This window comes from Chlamydotis macqueenii, chromosome 1 (genome assembly GCF_036417535.1).
Source record: "Chlamydotis macqueenii isolate bChlMac1 chromosome 1, bChlMac1.mat, whole genome shotgun sequence".
NCBI classification, from domain to species: Eukaryota; Metazoa; Chordata; class Aves; order Otidiformes; family Otididae; genus Chlamydotis; species Chlamydotis macqueenii.
In genome coordinates, this window is record NC_141556.1 from 37,656,802 (window position 1) to 37,684,736 (window position 27,935).

General features: G+C 39.6%; 2 protein-coding genes across 2 annotated transcripts in view; one reads left to right on the forward strand and one right to left on the reverse strand.

The window, feature by feature from the left end:
- Positions 1-5,196: 5,196 nt before the first annotated feature.
- Positions 5,197-22,248, forward strand: HELB (DNA helicase B). Its single transcript, XM_086739946.1, has 13 exons — positions 5,197-5,386; positions 7,025-7,399; positions 9,817-10,043; positions 11,419-12,288; positions 13,318-13,489; positions 14,257-14,398; positions 15,394-15,524; positions 16,561-16,645; positions 18,060-18,119; positions 18,688-18,892; positions 19,691-19,825; positions 20,114-20,563; positions 21,078-22,248. Exons 1-13 carry the CDS (start codon positions 5,197-5,199, stop codon positions 21,165-21,167), a joined length of 3,132 nt encoding a protein of 1,043 aa, XP_086596072.1. The 3' UTR covers positions 21,168-22,248.
- A 135-nt stretch (positions 22,249-22,383) lies between these two features.
- GRIP1 (glutamate receptor interacting protein 1) overlaps positions 22,384-27,935 on the reverse strand; it is a 156,268-nt gene continuing 150,716 nt past the window's right edge. Inside the window, exons 25-26 of the mRNA XM_086739948.1 lie at positions 24,935-25,081; positions 22,384-23,864 (exon numbers count right to left, since the gene is read on the reverse strand). Coding sequence (XP_086596074.1) covers positions 23,628-23,864; positions 24,935-25,081 — 384 coding nt within the window. The 3' untranslated portion in view covers positions 22,384-23,627. The remainder of the gene's footprint in view (positions 23,865-24,934; positions 25,082-27,935) is intronic.

Sequence of the window (27,935 nt, forward strand, 5' to 3'; positions counted from 1 at the left end):
TTTTTTTTTTTTTTTTGGATAATGAAAAGGCTGTGTTGGTTTTTAGATTCTTCTGAAGCCTTTAATAGGGAGCAGTCTTGCGTCAGACCTTTGAATTAAGTACAAAGAACTTGTCTTGCTTCCTAAAGCTCTGATAATGCCAGGCATGTTTTCCAAGCATAGTTCAACATTGCTAATGATACGGATTATATTGGCAGAATTCCAAGTCAAATCACTACATCTGTCCCGACCAAGGGGACCTATCCTACAGCCCTCAAGTTTTCAGAAAGCCCCTCTTCTAGATAATTACTAAGTATGCTGCAAAATGATGTTCTTATAACAACTCTCACCTTTTTTTTTCCCCCACAATGTTTACATACGTCTCAACCTCTGCTAGTTCATTACTTAATAAAGCCTGCAAGACATATTGGCATTCATGGCATGTTTGACATCTTCTAAAATGCATTATCTGGGGAAAAAGCAATGTCTGTGGAATTATCACTTTCTGCCTTATCTCTAGAAATGCCATCCAGCTGTGAAGATGTTTCACATGAGAAACTCTGGTAAGTGATAGTTCTAATTTATCTGCAGTCAATTTACAGCCCCTTTTCACTAGCCACCACCTTCCAAAAGCTTTCCTATGTTGGTTTCCATTTATGGAATCCTTGGACCTCCAACATCACCATCCTCTAATATTAGGCCATGCTGGTGGCAGCTTACAATTCCTGGGCCTCCTGTCATCTTCCAGGAAGCTCACTACTAGCAGTAAGGATAGCTCACTATCGTTTGGGTCCAGCGCTTGAGTTCAGCATCTCGAAAAGCAGGCAGGCTGGGTTGTTGTTATCCATAATTTCCCTTCCTGTAAAAATATTACTGTGGAGATGTTTCCTCTATGGCACCGTGAAAAATCATAGTGAAACCCTTCCACCTCAAGAGGAATGAAAGTTTATACCTCTCTCTGCTACTCCTGTCTCCTGCTGTGCTAGATACATCACCTCATTTCATGCTCTGAGGGCTTCCTGTTGATGCTTCTGCATGGCATACCCAGACTTACTTTTGGAGTTGGGCAAACAGGAATCTCTTGAATCCCAGATGAGTATTGGGAAGCAATGAATATCCAAACATATTTGAGACTGGGAGATCCCTCCCTCATGCTAGTCAGATTCAAAGATGAGCTGCTAGTCATCCCTTTAAAGGGGATGTCTGGTGTGGGACAACAGTAAGAAAGGTAGCAAGTCTTATTTAATTCTAGAGACTGGCATTAATATAATAACCCTTCAGTGTATAAATTACACCTGTCAGAATGTTCTGAAAATTGTTTTCGGAGCAGGATTTCAAACACCAGTTTAAAGGATGGAGATTTATATATGCATACTTTTTATCAAGTGAAAGCTTGCTACTGTGTGTCAAGACACAAAGCAGTAAGAGACAGTGCAATGATCTCTCCTTGTTCATTGTGAGTATTTGCTTTTTAGGGCTTTGGATTTTTTTCCCCACTGAATGCAGCAATATTGAGTTCAAATTTATAAACAGATTTTCCCTATGGGCAGAAGAGTAATAACTTCTTTAGTGTCATGTCAGATGACATTCTAAGAGTGATGAATTATCATGGCAGTGATATTACACAGTGCATTAGCAGGTAAAATCATGGAGTTGCCTAAGTGTGTTTTCCTTTTACCGTACATCTTCGGCTTTTGGGTTGCAATTTAAAGTGAGACATGATGGAGAAAAAGCTAGTCCCCAAAGCTGATCTAAGATTTCAAAGTATTTTTCAAACTATGATTTAAAACCTTATGACAGAGTAATTCTTGTCTGAATCTCCTGGCCTTGTATTCATCTGTTTTTTAATGCTTAACAATCTTTTCTTGCACGTGTGCTGTAAATTTCTAAATCTATACAACTGCTCATTTATTTTTATATTTTTCACTCTTATAATATGACTTTCATGGATTGAATCCTTCTTGTATTAGAGTTAACAATTTTACCATTGACTTCATAAAATCGAAGATTAACTTTAGCTTCTATTCTATAACTGCATGGGTAGCAGTATTGAGTAGGAGGATGAGAGAGAACCAAGCAGATGGGAACCTTAAACTTGCTACACTGCGGAGATGAGCAAATCGTTTAGTCCCAAATTTTCAAAAGGATCCTCTAATTCTCAGTGCTTGACCACCTAGCTTTGGAAAACCAATCTTACTTCACCTGAGCAGCAAACAGTCACATTTTTGAAAATCAAGTCTTACTTATTTAAAGCTGGGCACGCAGAAAGCCATTCATAATCAGGATGCATCTAACTCTCGGTATCTGTTCCTCAGTCTTTACAAAACAGAGTTTTTCCTTAATTGGATGACAAAGAGGAATGGAAATGCAAGACATCATACAGGAATTCAGCATGTATAGTACAGACTGTAGCAAGACAAGGAAATTCCAGAGTCAGGCTTGCGGAACACGATATTAAATTTGTATTTTCAGAATAGACTGGGGTATTCAGACATCCAATTTCACTTACACAATCACAGAGCTAAATGTTTCATAAGAAAAAAAGTACCTTAAAGCACTGATTCAAATGTATTGCTGCATACCACCGTGAAGCACTCCAGTAAGCTAATGCTTTAAATTTTTTAAAGTAACATGAATGTCTCTGTCCCCTCTCCTGTCTCCCTTTTATAGGCCATGTGTTTTCAGCCTGCCATGTAAAGGATTATTTCATTATCTGTGAATTAAGCTGGAGAAAGAATACCATTATTTAAAGTTAACTCACACAAGAACTGAAAACAACTATTTCAAGACTGCGTTTGTATGATACTTAGAGCTAGTTTTAAAAATCGTAAAAGTTGTATTTACATGTCTGTGTCTTTTTATAGCTATTACCTGACACAGTAATGTGGGTATTCCCAGAAATGGAGAAGTGGCAGAGCACCATGCCAGGACAGAGGTAGAGTCCACACTCCTCTGTGCGATTGAGCTGAAGGCCCCTCAGATTTCTAAGGAGGAAGGTGGCAAAGAGAGGGTCGTTCTTTGCTGAGTAGTCCTGTGGGTGGATGGCCTCCTGGATCATGCATGTCATGAAACAATGTGAAAAAGGATCAAATCTCTTTTAGCTTAGACCAAAAAGAAATGTTGTATAGTGATCTATTTTATTATATGTCACTTTTTCTAAGCATATGTACAAACAACCTTTGCTACTGGTTTGAAGGTTATGCCTGTGCTGCTGACAGCTTCGCAGAAGCTGGGCAAACTGTCTGCTGCTGTGTCTAGACTGGTACACTATATTTAGTGTAATTTTGGGCATTTCTACTTTGTACTTTGGTCTGGAGTGCAAAAACACTCAGTCACTTGATTTCAAACGGAAGAGTCCACCAGCCTTTGCACCAGCAGCTACTGTTTTTGTCTCTCCTTTAACCTGTGTGCCGGTATTCTGAAATGGCAGCAAGACATCCATAGGGAGCTCCAGTTTAGTTATTTAGTATGACATCAGTCCAAAGCAAAACAGAGGAGAAACTGGAAGAAAATACAGTTAAAAAGTTAAAGAGGGGGTAAACGAAAATACAAGGGTCAACAAAATGAATTTTGTTTTTTGAAAATAAACCTTATCAAAGAAATGTAATTCATTGATGAAATCCATATATTACCTGATAGAAGTGAAAACATGCAGAAATACAACTACGTGACATTTTGTTAAAAAAACAGAGCTACAGAATAACATGGCAAATATTAACCTGTTAACTGCTAAACAGTGAAAACCAGTTTAAAACCGATCCTGTAAATACTTGCTTTCATCACTGAATAGCAAGATTTCTGGGGGACTTCAGGACAGATCAATACTAAACATGTTAAAGCTTGGTATTTTCATCAATGGGCTGCAAGAAAACACGAAACTACTGTTTGATAACATTTCAGAAAAGGCACAGATCTGCAGTGTTCAACAAAAGCAAAGACTAAGTGGCTATGTGAACTGCCCAGGTTACAATACAGGGAACTATGAACCCTGTATTGTATCCACTACGGCGGATAAGGAATTGGCTGGATGGTCACACTCAAAGACTTGTGGTCAATGACTCGATGTCCAAGTGGAGACCGGAGACGAGTGGTGTTCCTCAGGGGTCAGTATTGGAACTGGCCCTGTTTAATATCTTTGTCGGCAACATAGTGGGATAGAGTGCACCCTCAGCAAGCTCGCTGACAACACCAAGCAGTGTGGTGCCGTCGACGTGCTGGAGGGAAGGTATGTCATCCAGAGGGACCTTGACAGGCTGGAGAGATGGGCCCGTGCAAACCTCATGAAGTTCAACCAGGCCAAGTGCAAGGTCCTGCACATGGGTCAGGGCAATCCCAGGCACAAATACAGGCTGGGTGGAGAATGGATTGAGAGCAGCCCTGAGGAGAAGGACTTGGGAGTGATGGTGGACGAGAAGCTCAACATGAACCGGCAGTGTGCGCCTGCAGCCAGAAGGCCAACCGCATCCTGGGCTCCATCAAGAGGAGCGTGGCCAGCAGGTCGAGGGAGGTGATTGTCCTCCTCTACTCCACTCTTGTGAGACCCCACCTGCAGTACTGTGTCCAGTTTTGGAGCCCTCAGCACCAGAAGGTTGTGGACCTGTTGGAGTGAGTCCAGAAGAGGCCACGAAGATGATGAGAGGACTGGAGCACCTCTCCTATGAGGACAGGCTGACAGAGTTGGGCCTGTGCAGCCTGGAGAAGAGAAGGCTCTGGGGAGACCTGATAGCGACCTTCTGGTACCTAAAGGGGGCTGGGGAAAGATGAGGAGAAACTCTTCAGCAGGGCCTGCTGTGGTAAGACAAAGGGGAATGGCTTTAAACTAGAATGAGGTAGATTTAGACAGGGCATAAATAATAATTTATTTACAATGAGCGTGGTGGAACACTGGAACAGCCTGCCCAGAGAGGTGGTAGACGGCAGGGTGAGGTCACACCGCAATCACCAATTCTCTGTCCCCCGGTGCCCAGGGGCCGGTTTTGTGTGTCACCCGTTACCTCACCACAACTGACCGGCCGGCGGCCGGCCTCCAGCCGCCAGCGCCGCCGGCACCTCCAGAGCCGGCACGGCCTGAGGCGGCCCCGCCACTGCCGTGCGCAGAGCACCATCAGGGTTCATCACCGCACCTGGCCTCTGCATCTCCTTCCGCGGCGGGCGCGGGCTGTGGGAGGGCCGGGCACCGCGGAGGGATCCAGCGGAAGGGCGCGGAGCGACAGCGGCATGGCGGGAAGGCCGCGGGGGGCGGCGGTGGAGCTCAGGGGGGTGCTGCTGCCTCCGCGGCGGGACGCGGCGGGCGGCTCGGAGGAGGAGACCGAAGAGGAGGCGGAGGAAGAGCCGCACTTGGCGGAGGCTGCGCTCCTGGAGGCTTCCGGGCCCGAGCTGGCGGCCGCGCTGCCGCCGCGCCGAGCCGGTGAGGAGCGGAGCGGAGCGGGGCCGAGTGGGCGGGTGGGCGGCCCCCGGTGTCCTCCCCTCGCCCGCGGCCTCGCTGGGAGGCGGGTTTGGGCTGGGCCCGGGGCGCTGCTTTTGAAACGGGCGAGGTGCAGCCGGCGTTTGCACCGGGTCCGGGCCTGGGGGATGGAGGCCGGTGGAGCGGCGGCTCTGCCGTGGGCCGCGTGTGCGGTGCTGGCTCTGCCAGGCCTTTCTCTGCCAGCACACAGTGTTGTAAAAGTAAACTGGGTCGAAATGCGCTCCTCCTCCCGTTACTGAATTTGTAACAGGTAAAGGGAAAATGACCCGAAGTAGGTGATTAATCTTGCACAGGTAGCAGAAGAGTAAGTGTAATTAGTGCTTTTGTATGGCCACAGTAAAAAACATTAAAAAATTTCAATTCGAGTTAACTTTACATAAAAAAATGCGTTTTTCTTTTCTTTTATGACATGTAACAGCGTTGATACCGGACATTAATGACTCCTTACTTTCAGTTTAGTTCTTAGAAAAGCATATGACGTTGGGGCAACTTTTGCCTAGCAAGAATATTTTATCCAAAACGTGTTTTGACAATGGATAAATTGAGCTAAGTATCAAGGGGAAAATAAATAGATGTGTTGTAACAGAGCTAAGAGCTGCTGCTACTCTGGTTTAGTGAGCAAGAGGTCCTGCTAGATACAGGTGCTTGCTTATGTTCTGGCCATAGATCGAGGAATAGTGTATTAATTTTTGTGAAGGAAAGAGGATGAAAAGAGGAGGCAAACCAGGTAATGCACAATGTCTAGAGTTTATTGTATTAATTGCGTATAATTTTGGTGGTTTCAGTTACAGGAAGTATTTGGTATACAAAAGAGCATGGAGGCACCATGATGCAAAGTTTCATGGTAAAACTGTTTAAAATTGAATTGCAAGCTTAAGTTGGCCTAAATGCTGTGACATTAAACCATATTGCCAATGTGTTTAGTTGGCTTAATAAATATTTATACTGTCTTGGTTTAGCCCCAGCCAGCGACTAAGTACAACGTGGCCGCTTACATACTCCTCCTTCATCCCTAGTTGGATGGGGAGGAGAATTAGGGGGGAAAAAAAAGGCAGAACTCGTGGGTTGGAATAAAAACAGCTTAACAGGGCAGCAAGGAAAAATAAAATAAGGGAAAATACAATAACAATAATAGAATATACTAAGTACTCACCACCCAGAACTGTATGCCCAGCTCACTCCTTGAGCAGGAATCCCACCCCCTCAGTGCTGTCTCCTCTTTGTATACGGAGTGTAATGTCATCTGGTATCGAATATCCCTTTGGCCAGTTTGGGTCAGCTGTCCTGGCTGTGTCCCCTTCCAGCTTCTTGTGAAAATTAACTCTGCCCTGGCCAGAACCAGGACACATACACAAGTTTAATTTTGTAGTTTTGGTACTTAGAGAAGCAGTTTTAGTGCTTGTTTCCAAAGTTGGTTTTGCTTTTAAATACTACTGGAAGGACTGACATCAGGAAGTTTATGAAAGCCTGTGCTTTACTCTTCTTACTGTAACTTACACAGAAGACAAAAAATCAAACCTAATTTTTAATGTTTATAACTATCAATTAACAAAGGTTTTATTTTTCTTTTTAATGATTCAGTTGTTATACAAGAAGACAGCTCCAAAAAGGAGTATGAAGTAGTTGGACGTTTCCCATTACTTGGCCCTTGGTGGAGAGTTAATGTCAAAGCTAAAAAAATGGGGTCAAAGTACTTTGTACAAGGATATCCGTCGTATTTTCTGCGGACTGATATAGAAGAAAACAACCGACAAGTCTTTTCACTCTTTCTTAAGGAATGTGCCGTTCCTGAAGATTTTAAAGAAAAGTTTTTTACTTGGCTTCCTACAGAGTGTATGCTGAGTTTTAGAAATCTTGAAGGAAAACTAAGACAGTTCCAAATTTCACACTTACGAACAGGGAAGAAACAAAGACACACCAAGGACTGTGACATCTTCTACTATGTTTTGAAGTCGTGTAGGTATATCCTGTGCTATTTTGATTGTTTGATACGCTAGCGAGTCCTATCTCAGGTACTGTGTTCAAGCTAACATGTCTTCATATGAAGTGTATATTTAAATGAATTTTGAACATGCAGGATTATCTTTTTTTTTTTTTTCTTTAATATTTGAGAACAGTGGGACAGCTGACCAATTAAAGATAGGCATACAGTTAGAAACACATAAGGACTTTCCTGAAGTCTGTAGACTTACTAAGTAGAATTGTTTGTGTTGGGGGTGCAAATACATTGGTCTTGACTTCCTATAGTTTATTCAGACATAACAAGATTTACTAAAAAATGAATTCAGCACTGCTTAAACATGGTGGTATGGCTTTTTAGGACAAATAAGTGTTCAGAAATAGTGTAGCTGCTTCTTTGTGGTGCAAGGGAACACGTAATGAGCTCAGTGTAGTCCAGTTCAGCTGTGCTAAGTAGACTGTCTAAGTATATTTGAATCCTGCCCATCAGCAGATCGGTATGCTGGGGAGCAGAGTGTAAAATCACTGGAGTGTCCCCACATGGAGGCAGTTCAGGACTGCTGAGGATCCTGTTGGTGTGACTATGTGAATGTTAGAGATTGGATCAGGAGTGTGCTTTTGAAGGAGACATTCCTCTTGTCCCCATTGTGGTGGAGTCTCTGAGAGTACTGGCTGTATTCCTGCTGAGTGAAACCCATATGCTGTGTTCCAGATACACACCTAAGGTACTCCAACATTCAGTCTGTGGGACCAGACTATAGCTGGTCTGAAGCAAAACACGGGAATACAGCAAGATGAGACGTCTGAGACCTCTTCAACCCTAGCTCCCTTGTTTTGCTCTGATGCTCTGTTTCTGTTGTGCCACGTTCCTGATGTGCATGTAGGCAGTCCTGAGTTGGTGCTGTACAGAGCCACATTGGTGTCAGTGCAATGGGCCTCAGTACTCGGGATTGGAGGAGGTCTTTCAAATTCAGCTGCAACTGTGCATAAATCTGTACAGATAGGTTGGGTCTATCTATGAAGTCTTCCAGTATCTGGTTTACTGGGTGGTGGCAGGTCAAAAGATGGAGGTGACTCGGTTTTGGAGGTCAAGTCATGTCTGACAGGAGAGTTCATAGCTTCTGCTAGACTTTACTGCAGATCACGTGTATCAGGAGAGGATAATTTTCACAGTTCTATGGACTTAAAGCTTTTTGTTGTGTTTTTGTAACGGTAGAAAAGTTCTTAACTTCTGTTGATGGACTTTAAATCTTTTCATGACCACAAAGATATGAGAATCTGTAGTGGTAGAAACTCAGATCTAGTTTGCTGCATGACTTTTAATAAGACGTATTGATGACTTCTGGTTGAAGCTTGTCTAATACATTCATGATTCTTCAGTGTTGAAAATTACACAGAGTGCATAGGTATACTGTTCACTGTTCTTGTAGTTGGCAGATTTTTCCTGATATCTAACTTAAATGACTTTGATACAAATTAAGCTTTCTTCATTATCTATCATTGGGCAATAGAAACAACAACCCCCCCCTCTGTATGTCATGTTGTTACGGTTACTCTTGTCACTTTTTCCTGGCTGGAGCAGTTTGTTATTCAAGCCTTTATGAAACGTTTGTCTAGAAGTAGTGTGTGTTGATTCTCCACTTGTAAATTCAGTACTTGCTTCAAAGGGAAATGGTTTAATGTTTGACTTTCTGTAGGTAAGACAGTGATCAGAAAAAGTACTTAACTGAGAAAAATGGGTGGTTTAACTTTGGAATGATGAAGTTTCCTTAACACTTCATTAACAATTGCAGTTGTTTTTTTTTTCCTATGAAGATATAAACCTTCCAGAAGTCTCACTTTCTTCTAAAATTTGTTTTTTAAAACAAGGTATAGAGCAGGTCCCACTTCTGCAGATTCCAAGAATGATCCAAACAGGGACACTGATAGCTTAGGTTTGGGGTCATTAAGAAAGCCAGTGGAGAGCACTATATTCCTAAGTTCCTGTACTGATCTGATGCTACAAATTTAGAAGCCCATTTTCTTATTTTGGATTTTAAACATTCTTCAGTACATCTGTATAAAAATTGTCTTTAGATAGGAGAGGCAGGCATGATGACATCTGAGCTGACTTTCTACAAAACACTGTTGAGTCGGCAGTTTAAACCAAATGTATAATATATATTTTCCAAATGAGTACATTTCATTGCAGTTTTTATCTGTCACCTCTTTACTCCCCCCACTCCCTTAAGGCAGTTCAGGCAAAACAGACTAAAAGAATTTTAAAAGGATTACAAAGAATTAGAAACTGAAAGAAATTAGGGATGTTTTGGATGTAGGGGAGGCAGAAGGATAAGACCCAGAGTCAGTTTAAATTGCCTTTACAAATATCTTTGTATATTGCTTAAAACTTTCTCGGTTTCTGGTGCATATAGTTGCAGGAAAGGCAGTTTTGGTAGCTTTGGCTTTTCCGATGATACTGGAATTCTTGCCAATTCTTCTGCCACGCCATTTTTGCTGTCTCTTGGATATGGTGTGTTGGCAAAGAAAGACTGAAGAAAACAATGGTACGGATGGTGAGGAAGGACATTTTCAAGACAAGATGGTAGCAAAGTTGGATGAAATATTAGAGAATGAGCCATGGAAACTTGGATTCAGCAGGGTGAGTAATGTTAAGCAGGGTAAAAAATGTGATGTTTGTTACGTTTGTGCTTTATTAGAATACAGTGCTGTTTCAGTTACGTTCAGTTTATTAACTGGGCATTTATAGGAGGTAAGCTTAGTTCATTTGCAAATGGATGATTTATTTGACTCAGTTTTAGCAAACGTTTTTTTTTTCCAGTTGCTCTACATTAAGTCAGTCTCAGAAGATTTTGAAGGTGGTTTTGTTACAACCGTTTGCTTACTCTTTTCTACAAGGAACAGAAAATTAAATACTTGAGGTCATTGGGCCAAAAGTAAGAAAATTAATTTGAAATGCCCAATTGTACTATCCAGTTTTATACTGGCAAATGAGATTTTCTGTTCTTAATACATAGAACAGTATCTATGCTTTCATAGCAAGGTAAAAAAGTTACTCTGTAATAGGTCATCTGGTCTAGTTGTTCTCCTTTTTTCTAATGGGGTTTGCGGTTGCTGCTTGCCTTCTTGTTTGCCTTTGCTGTGTTTGCTGTGCAGCTTTGTTGTTGCACCTCACCTTAGCACTCCTGTACCTCAGATGGGAGCTATAGCGAGATAGTTCAGAAGTCTGGTTCGTTAATCCGTCTGCTTCAGCCCCCCAGTGCTTTTGCTGACAGATGTTCTGACTTGACTTTAAGACCTCCAGTTTCAGAGACTCAGCAGTCATAGAACCATAGAATCATATTCCAGTATTTCACATCCTTTCCTTTAAAAAGCTTTTCCTGATTTCCAGTATGACTATTCCATGATGCAATACAGACTTACTGCTCTCTTGGTTCTTGGACCAAGGACCTGCGTTCTCACTGCAGGTTTTTTATTGTTTGAAGACTCTCTTCAGCTTTTTCTCTTAAGGCTCAGCAAGTCAAATTAATTTTTCTTTCCCTTAATAGTTAATCTTTTTTGCATATCTCAGTCTTTCGCTATTTTGCGGTCGTCTCTGTAAAGACTGTGTATTTCTTGAAGTAGCATGTTCACAATTGGGTACAGTATCCTGGCTAATGCCTTTCCTGTGCTATATTTCTGCAGTTGTTTCTGCCTTTACTTGAAAGTGTGCCAATGAGGTGTGCACAGGTTCTCCCTAATACCCAGTTTCTGCATGAGGTTTCTGATTTTAAAATTTTCTGGTTTATACAGAAGGGTGACTGAAAGGAATTATCATTCTGTCTTACATGAAAGTAAGATACTTAAAAGTAGCTTGAAAAGCATTACAACTTCATGCATTATGAAAAAACGTCAATTTTTGTAGACTTGTACGTTCTGAATTGCAATTTGTATTTACTAAGAGGAATGTTATTCAGCAAGAGGCTAACATCTTCTGAACTAAATATATGTTTGCTTTTATTCTTTTTGGGGAGAAGATTACCTACAGGGAACTGAACCTTTCTTACTGTGAGGCAACGTGGGCTGCCTTCTGTCAGTGTGAACGTCTCCTCTGGAAGATTCCTGACTTGCAGAAGAATGCATTAATTCTGTATGATCAACTTAAGAAACAGTGTAGAGAAATGGGACACACTTACGAAGATCAAGATGAATTAGCTCGTTTTGTATCTAAAGACATGTCCATTGAGCATGCGTGGCAATCTCTTGAATTTTTGAAAGATCAGAACATAGTGATTAGGGAGAAAAAGCTCGTGTTTCTGCCTCATCTTTACAAATCTGAAAAAGACATTGCAGTGTGTATAGGTGGGCTTCTGTCAAACAGCTCTTGGAAGCTGGATGTTGATGTGAGAAAGATACTTGTTTCTAAGACATCAGGAGAAATGGTAGATAACAAAATGGATGTTACCCAGGCTCATGGAACGGAAGACTGGAAGGAAAATAGTTCGGACGGTCATAACTGTGAAAATCACTTTCCTGAAAAGGAAGCGGGGTCTATGTCTGGTACACAGAGTAAAGCAGAGGTAGACTTAGATCAGGTGGTTGCTATGGAAAAGATTTGTTCTAATCCTGTCACAATCATAAGTGGAAAAGGAGGCTGTGGGAAGAGTACAGTAGTTAGCTGCCTTTTTCGTCACTTAAAGCAGATAGAAAAAGAAGTGGAAGCTGCTTCTAAGGACTTTGAAGAAGACCTAGATGCATCAGAGGAATGGAATACCTTTGATCATCACTGGGAATCAGAGAATACGTACACAAAAAAAAAATTGAATGTACTGTTGACTGCACCTACAGGGAGGGCAGCAAGCCTTTTGAGTGAAAAAACCAAGCTTCCTGCATATACACTGCATCAGGTAAAGATTTTTTTTTTTTTTTTTTTATTGTGTTCTGAAAGACTTTTTTTTTGGTACTGTCCATTCTTGCTTTGGAAAAAAAAACCTTTTAATTGAACTTTCCCTATGAAATGTGTACCTATTAATGATAAGGTACATGCTTAGCTACAACTTGTCAGCATTACATTTTGGGGAATCGTAAATAAATAATTTGAAATACATTGTTTGCTGTCACTTTGGGGTGTCTTTCTATTTATACACATCTCAAATTTCTGTCTTTCTATGGCATCTGGTCTTTTTAGCTTCTCAGGTTTTTTTTTTAATTAAGACAGAAATACTTTCTAGATGGCAGAGCTGTTTTCTAGTGTCCTGTTGCTTAGCAGTCATACCTGCAGATACGTGAAGAGATCAGTGGCTTGGGGTAGAATAATGAGATAAATTTCATTAACAGAGTGTTTTCTTAAATACTGTTAAATATTATGCAATTTTTTTTTTTTTTTTTTTTTAGAAAAAATAGAAAGCAAACTCTTTGCTAATAAATTTAGGTCAAGTCTCTGTTATCCTAGGTAGTGGAAGGTGGCAGGAAGACATTGGAAGTGTGGAATAACCTGTATAAATGAAAATTACAATAACATAATAAGCCCACAGTACTTTTTTTTATCTTTGGGGACTGAATCGTTGCCAGTTCCCCTTCCCCATGCGATGTTGAGGGTTTGTTAATGTCAGCAAGTTGTAGTAGGAGGTGTTCTGTTACTGAGCAACCTAATGGCTGACCTTATATCCAGTAGGGTCCCTGCAGAAAAAACAAAGGATGCATTTTGGTGCTTTTATGTATGTAAGTGTTGATAATCTCAACTAGAAATGTATTCACCAAGGAGGAAAATAAGACTGAATGGTTGCGTCTCCTGAGTCTTTCCAGATTTAAGTGCAGAATTTCAGATTATAGCTCTAAATACAACATTAGAAGATACCAGGCTCTGGCTACATTTATGAGACAGTTGTTTACAGCTAATTAGTGTCAGAGCTTGATTTATTTCAACTTCTTTCTAGATCATCTACAGTTTTAAATCATGGACGCAGAGTGAACAAGTACAGCCGTGGAAATTTTCTACTGTGACGGTTCTGATTGTGGATGAAGGAAGTTTGGTGTCTGTACGCATTCTTAGTTTAGTTTTAAAACTCTTAAGTGAACATGCTCAGCTTGCCAAACTTATTATTCTAGGTAAGTGAAACATCAAATTTAGTATTATACAATATTTAATACTTACGCTGTACACTGTGTATTATCAGAGCTGCCACTGATCTCACCAAGTCTTTTAAAAACCCCAGAATGTTACATTGTTCTGTCCTTGGCTGTTGGAAAACTAAGATGGAAAACTAAGTATCAGTATCTCTGTTCTCTGTTTAGCAGTGTTTTGTGGTTCTGACTTGAAGTACTGTGACTTTCGTGTGCTATCTTATTACATCTTGCAACTGGAAAACTTTTTTCTTATTTCCTTAAATTTAAAGAAAGTAGTGTTAGCATATTAATCACATGTCAGAAGGGAGGTTTCATGTAATTCTTAATGCTAGGATCATCTTGTTTTAATTTGGAAAGGAAAACAAGGAAGTGTAAAATCAAAATTTTCGGCTTTCTCAGAGTTTTGCTTTTTGCCGTGCTGTTGATGGCATTTGTTTTTAAATATATAACTTGCAAAATGTGTTTGAATAAGATGTGATTGTTGTCAGTGTTCATCATGCAGAGTGATTTGCATCTGCTTGTAAAGCATTACTGAGTGAGGAATATGAAAAATTTAAACACTACAGCCTGTTTACCCAAACAAAGTATCTTAGATTCTTGAAAGTTTTATTTCACATGAATTGTATTGAGGAAACCTATTACGTAGAGTTGTTGAGTATTTATTAATGCCAGTGTTCTTTTTTTCTAGGCAGTTTTTATCGGATGATCTGTTATTGGTTGTCACAAATACTGATTTGCATTCTGTTTAGGTGATACTAGACAGCTACCAAGCATAGACCCAGGAAACATGTTAGCTGATGTCTTTGAGGGTCTGAAATCAAGAGGCTTTTCTGTGGAACTGCGAACTAATCACAGAGCTGAATCGCAGCTAATTGTAGATAATGCATCAAGGTAGGATTTCCTTAGGTATGTAAGAAGCATTCTTGTCATAGGCCTGATCCTTCACCTGCAAAATAGTAGTGCACCCAGATTTGACTCTACAGTACTGCTTCTGTTACAGTTTCTTATTCAGAGTCAGTAACACTGGATTTAAAAACAAACAAACAAACCAACCCCCAAAACAGCAACAACAAAACCTCACAGTTTTTTCCAGGAGTGTATGTATTGGACAAAAAAATGTATGTCCTGGAATAATACTGTTGAATTTGTGGGAAATATATATTTGTATTTCACTATCAAATACTCTCTGTTGTTTTTAAGTGAGTTGTGCGTGCACAAACCACTTTATGCCTTCTGAAATTACTTATAATTGCTTCTCTAAAAAGGAAGTTTTAAAGACATTGCTGGTAAGTGTAACAACAGCTAAAAGAGACTAAACTGCATTGGGAGTTTAGATGTCAAGGGCAATTATATAATAGTTTATTTTTATTTTTTTTGCTATATTAATACCTAAAACCTCTAAGTGTTTCCAGCTTTTACATTACTTTTGGTCTGGAAATGATCCTGTTTACTGTCAGTGCATGATTTCCTCTTTAAACCTCAAACAACAAAATCTAGGTCTGAGTGCCCGAGACTTTTTGGTTGATTCGAATTTGAGAATATTCTGAACGTTTGCAAGATGTCCAAAACTGCTAAGTGTTTTACAAACACTCTCACCTCTTTTTTGGGTAACACTTCTGTGTTACTTCAGTCTATTCACAGGAGAAGAGCGGTATGGATAATACTAAGTATCTACTGCAGTGCTGAAGGGTTTAGAGAATGAATTACCAATTTTTTTAGTGTGAAATTAAGTTAGGCTCAGAAGAAGGAGTTTTTGGTGTGTGTAGCGCAGATGACCAAAAATTTATAAATTGTGAACTTCAGGCTGGTGCAGATGATTATACACTGGAATTCTTTAATTGGAAATAATTTTTCTTTTCTGTTTTCCCTCCTCTGCTCTGGTCAAGAATCTCTCACCGGAAGCTTCCTGAATTTGATGAGGTGCTGAAAGTTTCTGGTTGGAATGAGGAAATGACAATGCCAAGCCCGGAGAAGAAATTCATTCTTATTGCTTTGCCTGCTGGCGGGGCTTGTGACAGTATGTGTATATAGCCAGTTTGTGATCTTGACTTTCCCTGTGGTAAAGCGTAGACTGTTTGGCTGGAACTAACATTTTTGGGAAGATTTTAGTCTGGTTTTGTTTGTGGTGTAAATTTACATGCTAGGTTCATAGTTTACCTTTTGCCTTCTGTGCGTGCACACAGCAAGTGCAAAGGATACGCTGTAGAGCTCCAGCTCACCGCTTACATTTTGAAATGGGGGTGATACAGCTTCCACCAGTGTAATCAAATGTGATTGTCTTTTTATGTTGAAGTTGGAGCTGTTGAACCATAAAGATTAAATTTTTCAGAGGTGAATCATCTGAGTAAACAGTAACCGTAAGAGGATGGCGAATTGCACAGGAATGTGCTCCCAACACTAGAATCAAGTTAGGAAAATGGAAGTAGAGGGCACACCAGTATTTCTTCAAAAATGTTTTGGAGTCAGGGTTAGGGCGATTGTTTTGTGGGTTTTTTGAGCTTTATTGGATAAGTGGATGGAGTGGCCTCTACTTCATATGCATAAAAAAGCTTGGAGGAGGATGTGGAAAAAAATAGTGCAAATATTATCACCTTATTTTACATATAACTTACTCGGGAAACAGAATACTAAAAATAGATTTCTTCTGTGAATTCTAAATGTATAGGTCTGTGGCTTGAAAATGTTCTATATTTATCTCTTTAATGTACTGTATCAAAACCTTATTTTGCATGAAATACGCTCTATGCAACTGTGAACACAGAGAAATAAGGATTTCTTCTCATCTGAGAGACTCCTGTGTCTCAGATTTTAATAGTGGGATAACTGCATGATACTTTTTTCGGGGTGCATATATCTGGGTGTTTTATGGTGTGGGTGTTTTGTGGGGTATTTTGTTTTGGTGTTTTTTTTTTTTAATTATTGTTTTAAATAAGTTGAAATGTCGTTGAAGCAAGAAAAAAGCAAAAGCAATTTGATATTGAATTATGTTTTTCTTTCTTGAATTGTTTGTTCTGCATATTTTTATGCCCTACCTTTTATGTCTTCTAAAACAGATTTGCAAGCTGCCATAAAGACCTTACTTAAAAAAGGACCAGGATTGCAGGATGCCAAACAATCACAGTTCATTGCTTTCAGAAGGTAACAGAGCATGCAGGCAGACATTGAAAAAATCCTTGCTAGCAGCCACAGCCTAAAAATAGCTGAATGTGTTGAGTTGGAGAGACTAGTGGCAATATCATAAAATTACTAGAGAGAACAACAGGCTAGGTGTCTTTTCCTCTGCTCCTAGTCTCTCCATGGAGAATTGCTTAATTTTTCTATAAGATTAATATTATTTTGCACCATGGTTTCTGCCTTTGTGTTCATGTTCGTCTGTACTGTTTATGCTAAAGAAACAAAGGGTGGACATAAGTGGTCAGTTCTTGTAATAGAAAACAGTGCAGTGTTCTTAAGAAACAAAAGGTGAGGGCTGACTGCCAGAGGAACCTGCAAAATACAAAGAAATGTCCATATTCAAACATATCCCATCGTGGCAGAGGTGAATTCCAGGGTGTGTGATGGAAAATACAACCTACTGTCTGTGTATGCTTCTGTCACAGGTGGTCACTGACCAAATGACAGAAGGTACTTGCATTTCGAGGGGCAGATTTAGTTATATGAATCTGCTGGGCGTTACTGCTCCTGCTGGGCAGCGGCCAACGCCTACAGTTTGGACGTTTAGGAGCACAGTACTGGTCATTTGAGGGGTGGGATGTGAGGCTCTAACACACTGTCAAGAAAGATTGTAAAGGTTACAAATTGCTGATAATATTGAACCATCACAGGAGCATTGATAGTATGGGTGGCCTCACAGAAACACTGAATGGGTAAATGTAATGTCCAGTAGTACCAGTAGTCCATAAACATGCACTTCTGCTCAAAAAGGATGCTTAAGAAAAAAGTCTTCCACTTTTATTTGTGAAGAACCTTTTTTCAGCAATTAAAACGCACCCATTATTTACAAGTTACTAGTGTGCCAATAAGCGATTTATAAATTTTAGCTAGTTCACCTGTTTGTTGTGAATGCTGAGTAACTCTGAAATCAATTTTGTTTCTCCAGTATGTATTCATGTACAATACTGTTATTAATAATTTCCGTGTAAGATTCTTCTAGAATATATTTGTAGGTACTTAATCTGCATTTAAAAGTTAGAATTCCAGGTCTTTAAAAAGCAAATAAATCTTCTGCTTATTTTTAATACATGCACAGACAGGAAATATCCAGGCTTTAGTTTTGCTTTAGTTTTGTTCTTTCTCTTAAATCTCGGTATGCATCACAAACGTCCTTGCCTCACTTGCTACGTTATTTCAACAAAACTGTTCCTTTACTGCTGTATCCTCTGAACTCTGATCAGAGATTGTTTTTTAATTGTTGGTGGAAGATCATAATAGGAAAGATGGGCTTTTTCCATTTTTTAAATTAATGCTAATGTGACATTGCATGTAATTGTTGTATGTTGCATTCATTAAACACATCATGATTTTGTTTGTCTTCTTGTTTTGTATGATATAGGCAAGATTGCGATCTAATAAACGAACTTTGTTGCCAACACTATTCAAATCATTTAACCAGGTAAGCCACTGTTTTGCAGTTTTTTCCTGTTCTCACTTTGTTTTTGAAAATGTTACAGTCAGACCAAAAAACTAAAATAAAATTTTAAGACTTTTAATATTTCATCTAGATCTGATTATTTATGTTAGAAATTATTTCTACAATAATCTTTCTTTGATGAGTTCTTTCATCTCAACCTGGACTGTGAACAGAGATAACATTAAGTGTTTGCCTCATTTAAATTGTCATTGTGTGAATTCTAAGATTTTGAATATTGCTGAATATTTAAAATTGACATAAAAGCTACTTGGAAAAAAAACTCAAGGTAATTATTTTTTGCCACTTTATGATTTCTAAATCCTGAAATATTTTTGGAAGTAGGGTTTTAGTGCTAGTTTTTTTTACCAAAACGTTTTACGAAAGTTCAGGAAACACATTTTAAATGTGAGTTGTCTTAACTGTTTTGAACATTATTAGGAGTTTTGATCTGGCCCAAGTATAGAGAGGGGAAATAAAAGAAATACTGAGAGATGGTAAATGCATATTTTGTAAATACATTTCTCCCATTTTCTTTCTTTCTTTTACCTAGAGACCATAAAAACCGACTTTTATTTCAAATTGATGACAAGATTTCCTGCATGCGGAATACGTATCTCAAGGATCTCTTGCCAGACCATGGTTTTGGAGAGGATCCTAATCGCCATGAATGCAAAAGTGGAGAAACTTCCTTCGCTACAGAGCCTGCTGAGGAGGGGAAACGACTGTGCAATGGAGATATATTTTTCATAACAGGAGTAAGTCTGTGCTGCAAAGACTTGGTAACTGGTGGTAACTGGTTTCAGGTACCTGAAAAACGGATTCTGTCCTTGTTCCCCAGAACAAAACAATTTGCACTTTAAAATTTTAGTCCATAATATATACTTAGGTCTTCTGCTAAACTATCACGTGCAAGGCAAGAAAGAGGCAGACTTGCCATAGAGAATGAAAAAAAAAAAATCTCTGGGCTTTTTTGTAAGATGTGATGTGTTTCAGTTGATCTGCTGGTGTCCAGTGTGAATACATTCTGTAAATACTCAAAAGCTTGAGCTCTCCCTGGCAGAAAACTAAGCTGACCAAAAAATACAGCAACAGAAAACTCTGTATTGTTCTGCTGGGTTCAGTGAGTTGAGTTGACTCAGGAGAGGATCCAGTGTTTGTTTATGGGAAAGGGGAACCGTACTGGGTTGGTGGGAGAGGGTAGGCTCTTCTCCTTGTGTAGTGACAAATTGTTAAACAGCCTCACTGGTGTGTTTTTCTGTACCCTAGGATAATCTGAGTTGTTTAGGGGTTAAAACTGCCCTTCTCAGCATCCTTCTTGTGAAACAGAAGGAGTTAGGGTAGGCCCTGAACAGTGAAACTATTTTCCGTGAAGGTGATCCATGAAAGACAGCAATCTTTTGGGTTTAGTGTCTTCTGAAACTTTATTTCATTTGGTACATTGCAGCTATTATAATTTCAGGGAAAGCTAGACTGTGGACACACACAAGTGTATAGACATGGATCAGACTGCTGATACAAACTTACTGCTGAGTGCTCTTGTGCTGTTTCTTTAGGATGTAGAAATTGATAAACAGCGCTTATTGACCATCAGCAGCACATATGGCTCCACTTTCACCGTGAAGTATAAGGCACTGAAGAAGCTCTGTCATATAAAACATGCATGGGCTAGAACTATTCACACATTTCAGGTAAAAAAAAAAAAAAAAAAAAAAAGGTGGCTATGAGCTGACAAAACTTTCTCATGGCTTTATCTTCCTAATGCACTCTATTTTCCTGTGAAGAATAAGAAGCTCTCTTGAAACTAAAATTCCTTGAATGCAAGATAGAAAATATTCTTGAGAGTGTCTCTGGTTTTCTCCAACTTCCTTGTTCTTGCAAGCTGTCTTTTTAATTTAATTTAATTTTATTTTGTTATTTATTTCCAAACTACTTACTGGAGATCTGAATTTGATCAGGTGTTCTTAAACACGTTTCAGGGTTCTGAGGAAAAAACTGTTGTCTACGTGGTTGGCAATCCTGGCCGTCAGCACTGGCAGCACGTGTACACAGCTGTGACCCGGGGACGCTGCCGTGTCTATGTCATAGCTGAAGAGCTGCACCTCAGGAGAGCAGTCACTAACAAGAACATGCCCAGAAAAACTCGCTTGCAGAGATTTTTGAGGGAGGCGATCGCAGAAACAAGCAGCTGTCCCAAACAAACTTCCTCTCCCCCGACGAAGAGCTGGCAAAGTCAAGAGCTTGAGATTCAGCCTGTGTCTGTAACTGAGGGTGCTCCTGACCCATCTGAACCTCTGACTGGCTTGGTCAAACAGGAAGGGTCAGCAGTTCTCAATAAAGAAGAGCAACCAGGCAATTTGCAGGAAAGTCCATATAAAAGAAAAGAAAGTCTTGAAGAGGATTCTGTGGAAGCTGAGAAAATACCCTCTGTAAGTATCTCCTTACTGATAAAGTTTAAAACAAGCTTTCGCACTATTTCACCACCACAAGTGGCATGGATACTATTACAATTGTTTCATTATTACTTATTTAATAGTTTACAACATGACCAGTAATTGGTGAAGCAGTCAAGTTTGGCAGATCTTTTCCCAGAGTAATACATGACTAATAGTTAAAAAATAAGCTATAATGTCAGTAGTAGTAAATGTATACATCTTGTGACTCGTTGCAGTGATCTGTTGGCTAGCTTAGCCTAGATTAGCTTATTCTTTGTGCACAGAAGTAAATTTTTAGGGGCTGACCTGCTGTGAAATATTTACATATAATTACATCATTGAAGTAGATACATTTTTACACAGTCAAACATGCTTAACAGATTATTATTTTTCTAACTTATATGTAATTTCTGAGCTCTGTCATGGCAAAAGAATTGTTTTTTTTAAGAGGTTACTGTACTTTATTTCTGGTTCGAACCCTGGTAACATTTTTGTTTTGTTTTGACAGCCAACACTGCAGGATTCCCCACTTGGGGCTGCCAGACTTCAGAGTCTAACTTTGGGACAACCAACTCGGAGGAAGCTTTTCAAAAGCTAACAAACAATTAACTCTCCTCTTTATGAACCTTTCTTGAATCTGGTCAATTCAAGATTTTTTTCTGAACGGAAGATGACTTTGAAAGGCTCGCCTGTATTTGCATGTTCTATGTAGAAAATCCTGTTTTGAAGTGAGCCTTTTGTATTTTCAGTGATCTGTTTTTAGGAGGAGGTTCCTTGGTGTGTTGGTCATCAAAAAAGAGTATCATTCTTTTGTTTTGGTGAAGAATTAACTTAGAGGTTTTACAGGAGCCAGAAGTTTTCTTAAAAAATACATGGGCATTGCTTGATTTCAAGACTCCAGATATCCATACCAAGATTTATCCATGTCCTCGTGCTAACAGCATTGATGAGAAGCTGTTACTGATGTGCCAAAATTGCAGTTTGCGCTTTAGTCAAAAACTAGGTTCCAAAAGGGGACTTCAGGTTTTTCTAATGTGGCAGAATTATGGGCATGAAGCTTCGATGGATTACAGATTTTAATCTTGTTATAAATAGAACAAGAATGTTGCAATCAGCGATGTAGAAAATTTTTCCCTCTTTGTACCTGAGAGAGAGATGTAAAGCTTGCCATTGCTGCTCTGCCTAATAGTTAGGTGCTGATAGTGGTCTTGGTAAGAAAAGCAGAATTCCAAGCCAGCATTCAAATAACATTCCACTTTCCAACTTGTGGACTATGTGTCTTGCTGTGTTGTAATTTTTGAGATGAATAAGCTGAATGTTTATTCAAACTTCAGACAAATTGTACTAAAATTTGGACAGTTACTTACTTCTAACATGATTTTTTTTTTTTTTACACATATGGCAGGAAGAAGTGTACCAGAAATATAAACATGGTATTTTTTTTTGCTAAAACTGTGGAAAAAATATAAAGGAGAAGAATGCTACCTCATTTTTAATGTCTTTAAATCACTGTTTATTTCAATTTATACAGTTTTTCCATACAAATATTTGCAACAGTTTGAATTTCAAAAAACATAACATAGACGATAAATATCATGCTATTAAAGTATTAAATTTGTACAAAAATACTTTACAGTTTAATACTTATTTGTTACAAATAAAAATACATATTTAAGTGACTCATGATTTTTTTATTTTTTTTTTTTTTTTTTTTTCATGATTCAGCATTGAATGTCATTCTGACCTTTTCTGGCAGTGCTGAAACAGAAATCAGAGATACTTGTGTGTGCAGGGCAGGTGAGCTTGTTCATGTATTGGAAACAGCAACAGGGATACAGTTAAACAGTTTAAATTGACCAGAAACAACTCTGTAAGGTGATTGCTTAGATATGGAGACTCTACAAATGTACAAATCCAGTATCTTTATATTCACCAATAACAATAATTACCAATAACAACTTGAATGCCGGCATAAACCAAAGCAGCTGCTGGTGAGCATATAAAGCAACTGGCAGTATTTTATTGCTTGGGCGGAGAGGGGAGAATTTGTGTGATGTGTTTGTAAAACATATTTACAATTTTAAATTCTAAAAACGTGTTGCAGGGAGTAATGTTTTATCTTAAAGAATGCTGAAACAAAGCATATTAAATGGGACCTACTTTTATCCCTTCAAGAAATTGTTTGACTTAAAAAGCTCACATGTGACAGTAGAAGTTTACAGGTTTATAGATCATTAAAGAGCTTTCGTATCAATCTTCCACTGATACAGTTTTAAAAAAGCCATTTACTTTTAAAACCTTTCTAATGTGTCTGAACTAATTTCAGTTTTATTCTTGTCAGTAATCCTCCTTCAGAGGTTTTAGCCCACTAAAAAAAGTCTCTGCTTAAAAATCCCCACAGGTTGCAAGATATACCATTAAATATTTGATTGCATAGGGAATAACATAGTTCTAACAAAATTTACCAAAGTGGGGGAGTAATGTTCACTGCATCCTGCAGCTTCCTACAAGCATTTTGTTAAAACAGCTGAAGAGTTTGCCTGAGGAGCGCCCCTCCTTGGCAGCACAATAAAGGTCCCCAAAATCCCAGATCTAGCCATTTAACAAGAAAACCTGGTGCAGCATGCCACTCTTCCTTGTCCATCAGACAGCACCTTTCTGACCAAATGTGTTTAAAAACCCTATACACCAACTGCTGGCAGAGGTTAACTCTGTGCTCCTCTTCCCTCAGACACCAGCTGCTGCTGAAGGAAGTGGAACATTTAAATCACATTTAAAATGTGTCCCAGGTTTCTTATTTGGGGGGAAAAAGGCCCTTATGAGTTTTTGTAGTGTTGCTAATGCTAGATTGTTTAGAGTGGAATGACTTAACAAAGACTTCAGCTTTTTTTTTTTCAAAAGTAACCATGAATTAGTAAGACCCTTGAGACAGACAGACTGACCTCCTGTGCTTTTTAGTGCTGTACAGCATCTGAGCCTCAATCTCCGAGAACTCTTAAAGGGATTTAGCACCATAATTGTCTTTTGTTACCGAACGTCCTGCTAAAGTGATTTGCCGCTATAACGTATTTGTAGGATCCCGTGTCTCTGTATTAACATGAGTGTGTCCGCTCTGCTGAAGGAAGGCATGAGTCTGATCGCTCCACTCCCCACTCGCTGACGTCTGTTGTTCTGAGCTTCCTTTCTGAGACGCCAGTGGGTTTCTGCTAATCACCAGTTCCAGCTTGTTGCCGGATTCTGCGATGAGGGGCACAACTAGACAGCAGTCAAAGTCTCTGGTGCGGACGTGGTTTACCTGAACAGTTAGAATATTTTTGTTACCATTTTAGGAAAAAGAAATGAGATCACAAGAGAAACGGATTTATTCTTGAGACTATGGAACCTGATTTAAATATTCCAGGTCGAGAATTGCCCAATACAAGACTATTTAATCATGGCATCTGGTCAGAAGACACCAGTTAAGTTTTCTACTCACTGTTTAACAGAAGGTAGCTAATGGGGGCATATTTACACTAGTGACAGGTCTTGGCAGCTGTCACAATCCCCGCTCCATAAAGGACATTTAGCAGCACACAGTTTTTCTGTCTTTCACGGTGTTCATTAATTTAAATGTAACAGATCACATCTGAACTGAATTGAAATTTTAGATCTTCTCTGGTTTTAAATAATATAAAAAAATTATATAAAGTTTTTTATTGGGCTAGTTGACAGAAATTTAGTTTTTCCATCACAGTCCAACATGGCACTGTGGGAAATGTGGCACTTGGCAAGTATTACATTAGTCCAACTATGTCAGTCCACAACTTCGCTTAAGCACAGAAACAATTCTCAAGTCTGTATCAAGAACAGCAACAATTGCAAAGCTGTCTGGAAATATCTTGAGAAATGCCAGCTTTCCAGTAAGCCTTTGTGTGTTTCCTTTGGAGTTCTGAAATATGTAACATTATGAAATATTTTTTTTTTTTTATATAAAAACGACTTCCCAGTAAAAGCTAGTCCAAGCACCGCTGCGTAAAAGCCCAAGTCACCATTTTCCTACTGAGGGTCTAAGTGATTTACATGGCCCATGGGACAGAGCAATTAATGATCATTTGTCCTTCTTCCAGTCCCCCTACACACAGCCTTTCCCAGCAGAAATCCAATAGAATAGTACTGCTCATCATTTAAAATATTAATAACAAGCAGTGGAGATGATAAGGCTGTTCCAAATGAGTGCTGAAAACACTTTGTGCAGTTTTCTACAATTGATGTCTGCACAGACGCATACCCAAACACCCTGCAGTGCGGTTACAAATCTTTTTACAAAGTAATCATCTGGATGTCATGGCCTTTCATGCTAAATCTGCGTGGTGCTAGGCACATTACCTGTAAAAGTCTGTCATAGGGTTTTAAACCTCCCAGATCGCCAGGGCCAGCTGGGCGAATGTTTTTAACATAAACGCCTTTTTCCAATAAACCATCTGAGACGCTGAACCCAAAGTCTTCTCCGTCAGAGTCCTTGTACAAAGTTACCTGTGGAGGTGATGTCACATGATGAGGGGGGGGAAAAAAAAAACCCAAACAAACCCAAAACCAAATTGTCCACATTTCTACAAGCACTAAGGCAGGCTTTCCTCCTACTGTGGTGTTTGGTGTGTTGTTTTTTTTTTTTTTTTTGCTGTTTTGAGTCGTGTGTGTGTGTCCCCCCCACCCCCACATTAGAGAGATCACTTACCTACTATTTGGTACTTACCGTACTGTATGAGAGCGAGTTGTTCCCATTTTGACATTATGTTAATAACCTCAGAAGCTGCCTTATTCTTCAGTAATAAACAGCCCTTTCAACTTGTCATCTGGAAATCTGTGCGTTCTATCCCACCCTTCTTTGTGGTGTGATTTTTTTTTTTTTTTTTTTTTTAAGAAGTCAGTTTCTTGCTACCCTGCTTTCCTAGTTGCCAGGATCTGAGTACAAGATTAAGTTTAGTTATGTTTCAGGGATGAAGACCTGGCCTCAACCAAACACTTGGTGTCAGGTCTTTCAAAACTGCCAGAGGGCATAAACACCACGGGCACCATAAGCCCTAGCCAGCCCGTTTTTGGCCAGGCAATGGGCCACCCTGTGCAGCCTAATCTCAAATACGCTCAGTATAAGAGTTATAATGCAGTCTTCCAAGAAAGTACAAATAATAAGGCTCCTTCAGAAAGAGCTTGCAGGCAGTGTTCTTTCTGTTACATAGCCAAGAGACAGTCATTCAAAAGCAAAGAAACAGAAGTTAATAAAACGGTTAGAAAAAGGTTTTTCAGGTGTTCAGAAAACAAGCCCTTGCAGGCAGTTTTGTGAATTTGGTCACTTGATAGGAAAGGATTCAGCCACTTCTTTGTAGCTATGTGGTACGCTTAGGTTTTTATTTCTGTCATGTTATTTTTCTGTCTTGCTTCTTGCTCACATCAGGAGTGCAGACCTATGCAAGTAAATTGTGTGAGCCAGTGGTGTGACATCTGACACTGATGGTGGCACAAAACGCGTATGCAGATAGTCTCACAGTCAAAACTGTGCTTTTACTGCTATAGCTTATGTCACTTTTTGAGTTCAAAAATACTAGTTTTATCATACCTTGGCTGTTGTACTATGTGTATTGTTGTATTAAGTGTGCTTTGTAGTTTTATAATGGCTTGGCACTAGTAATGCGCCGTGTGATGCATCCTTATGTGTGCCAGCCACTGAATTCCCTTCTGGTGTTTCTGAATTAAGGAATCATTCAAATTCAAGGAGACTTTGGGTTAGTGTCTAGTCCAACCTCCTGCTCAAGGCAGGCCAAGACCAAATTCAGATCGGTCTGCTGAGGACTTGGTCAGTATTTCACAGAATGTCAAGGCACAGCAGTGCTGGGATGCAGTGCTGGGATGCAGTGCTGGCTGGTGCTGCCTTCAGCTTCTGAGATCCTGCACTAACTGCCATTCTGAAAAGGTAAGCAAGAACAGACAAGATATTGTCTCAAAACAGGACTTAAGGATTTGATCAGATCAACAGAGAGCACAGATAGCTGGTTTGGGTTTTTTTTTCCCACTCTCTGCAGTTTTCTTGACTTTACTTGCCTTTAATGGAATATCAATGGTGCTTTAACCAGAATGCAAACAGACTCACTGGTAAGTTTGGTAGCTATCCTGGGCAATGGTTGAGAGAAGTTAGATACAATGCCAGCTGCTGCAGCATTAGCACCGCTTTATCTGTAGATGTGGACGGTGCATCGCTGGGCTGCTGTGAAAACATCTCTGTCTCGTGCTGTGGGGAGCACAAATAGCTGCACAGAGTATTTGTCCCTCACTTCACACCAGTTCCTCCTCTTCCCTTGTTTTTCTCCCTCTGTACAGCACAGCGAAGCAGAAAGCCACACCTGAAGTCCCACTGACTAAGCTGAAGGCTTTCTCCCTGCCAGTGACTTCTTTGGGTATGAGCTGTCATTTTAAACTTCCCAGTGCCTGCTGTGGTTAAGGTTTTTGCCTTCTTTTCTCCAGTCTTCCCCAAAAGTAACTTGTTGCTGAAAACAACAAGTTCTTCCATCTCAGCATGAATTTTAGTAGTCAATGGGCGTTTCAGCTACTGAAAAACCTATCTGCAAATTCAAAAGAACTCATCATAGAATGATTTTAATTTGTATCAACAGCTGTTGTATCAGCAGGACTCTGAGAAACTTCTAATAATTTGTTATCAACAGCGGCTTTTGTTTGTGATATCACAGCATGGCTAACATGACTTTAATCTGGAGTGTGTTTGAAGCTACTATGAAAGTGCTGCAAGGCTACCATTCTACAAGACAAAAAAAAATAAAGGAGTGATATATATTTTACTGGCAGATTTGTGTGCATTTCCTGGCAAAAATGAAAAATAAGTAGCACTGGACCAAGACAAATTCTGTTCAAATGAGGTAACTTTTTTTTTTCCTCACCATCACAAATATAGGAGTGCTTCTTGTTAACTGCTTCTTAAAGAAGTCTTGAAAAGTAAACGTAAACATGTGATACAGTGCCTAAGAGGAGAAGACTTAAAATACTATGTACTGTTCTAGCACAGATGGCACAATTTTTGAAAGGAACTTCCCCTTTCCACTTACTCCTTTTCCCCTCCCTCTTCCTTCAGGCACTGGAGTTAAATGGAACTGAATCCAACCTCAGATGAACTACAAAAACAAATGAAAGAGGGGACTCTCTGAAGTCATCTAGACCACAATCTTGTCCTAAGGCAGGATCAACTGCGTCCAATCTGTTTCTGAGAGACATTTATCTGTCTTGCTTTTTATAACCTCCAGTGATGGAGGCTTAACAGTCTATTAAGTCATCCCTTCCAGTGCTTCAGATGTTTTCCTTGGGTCTGAACTAAATCGCCCCT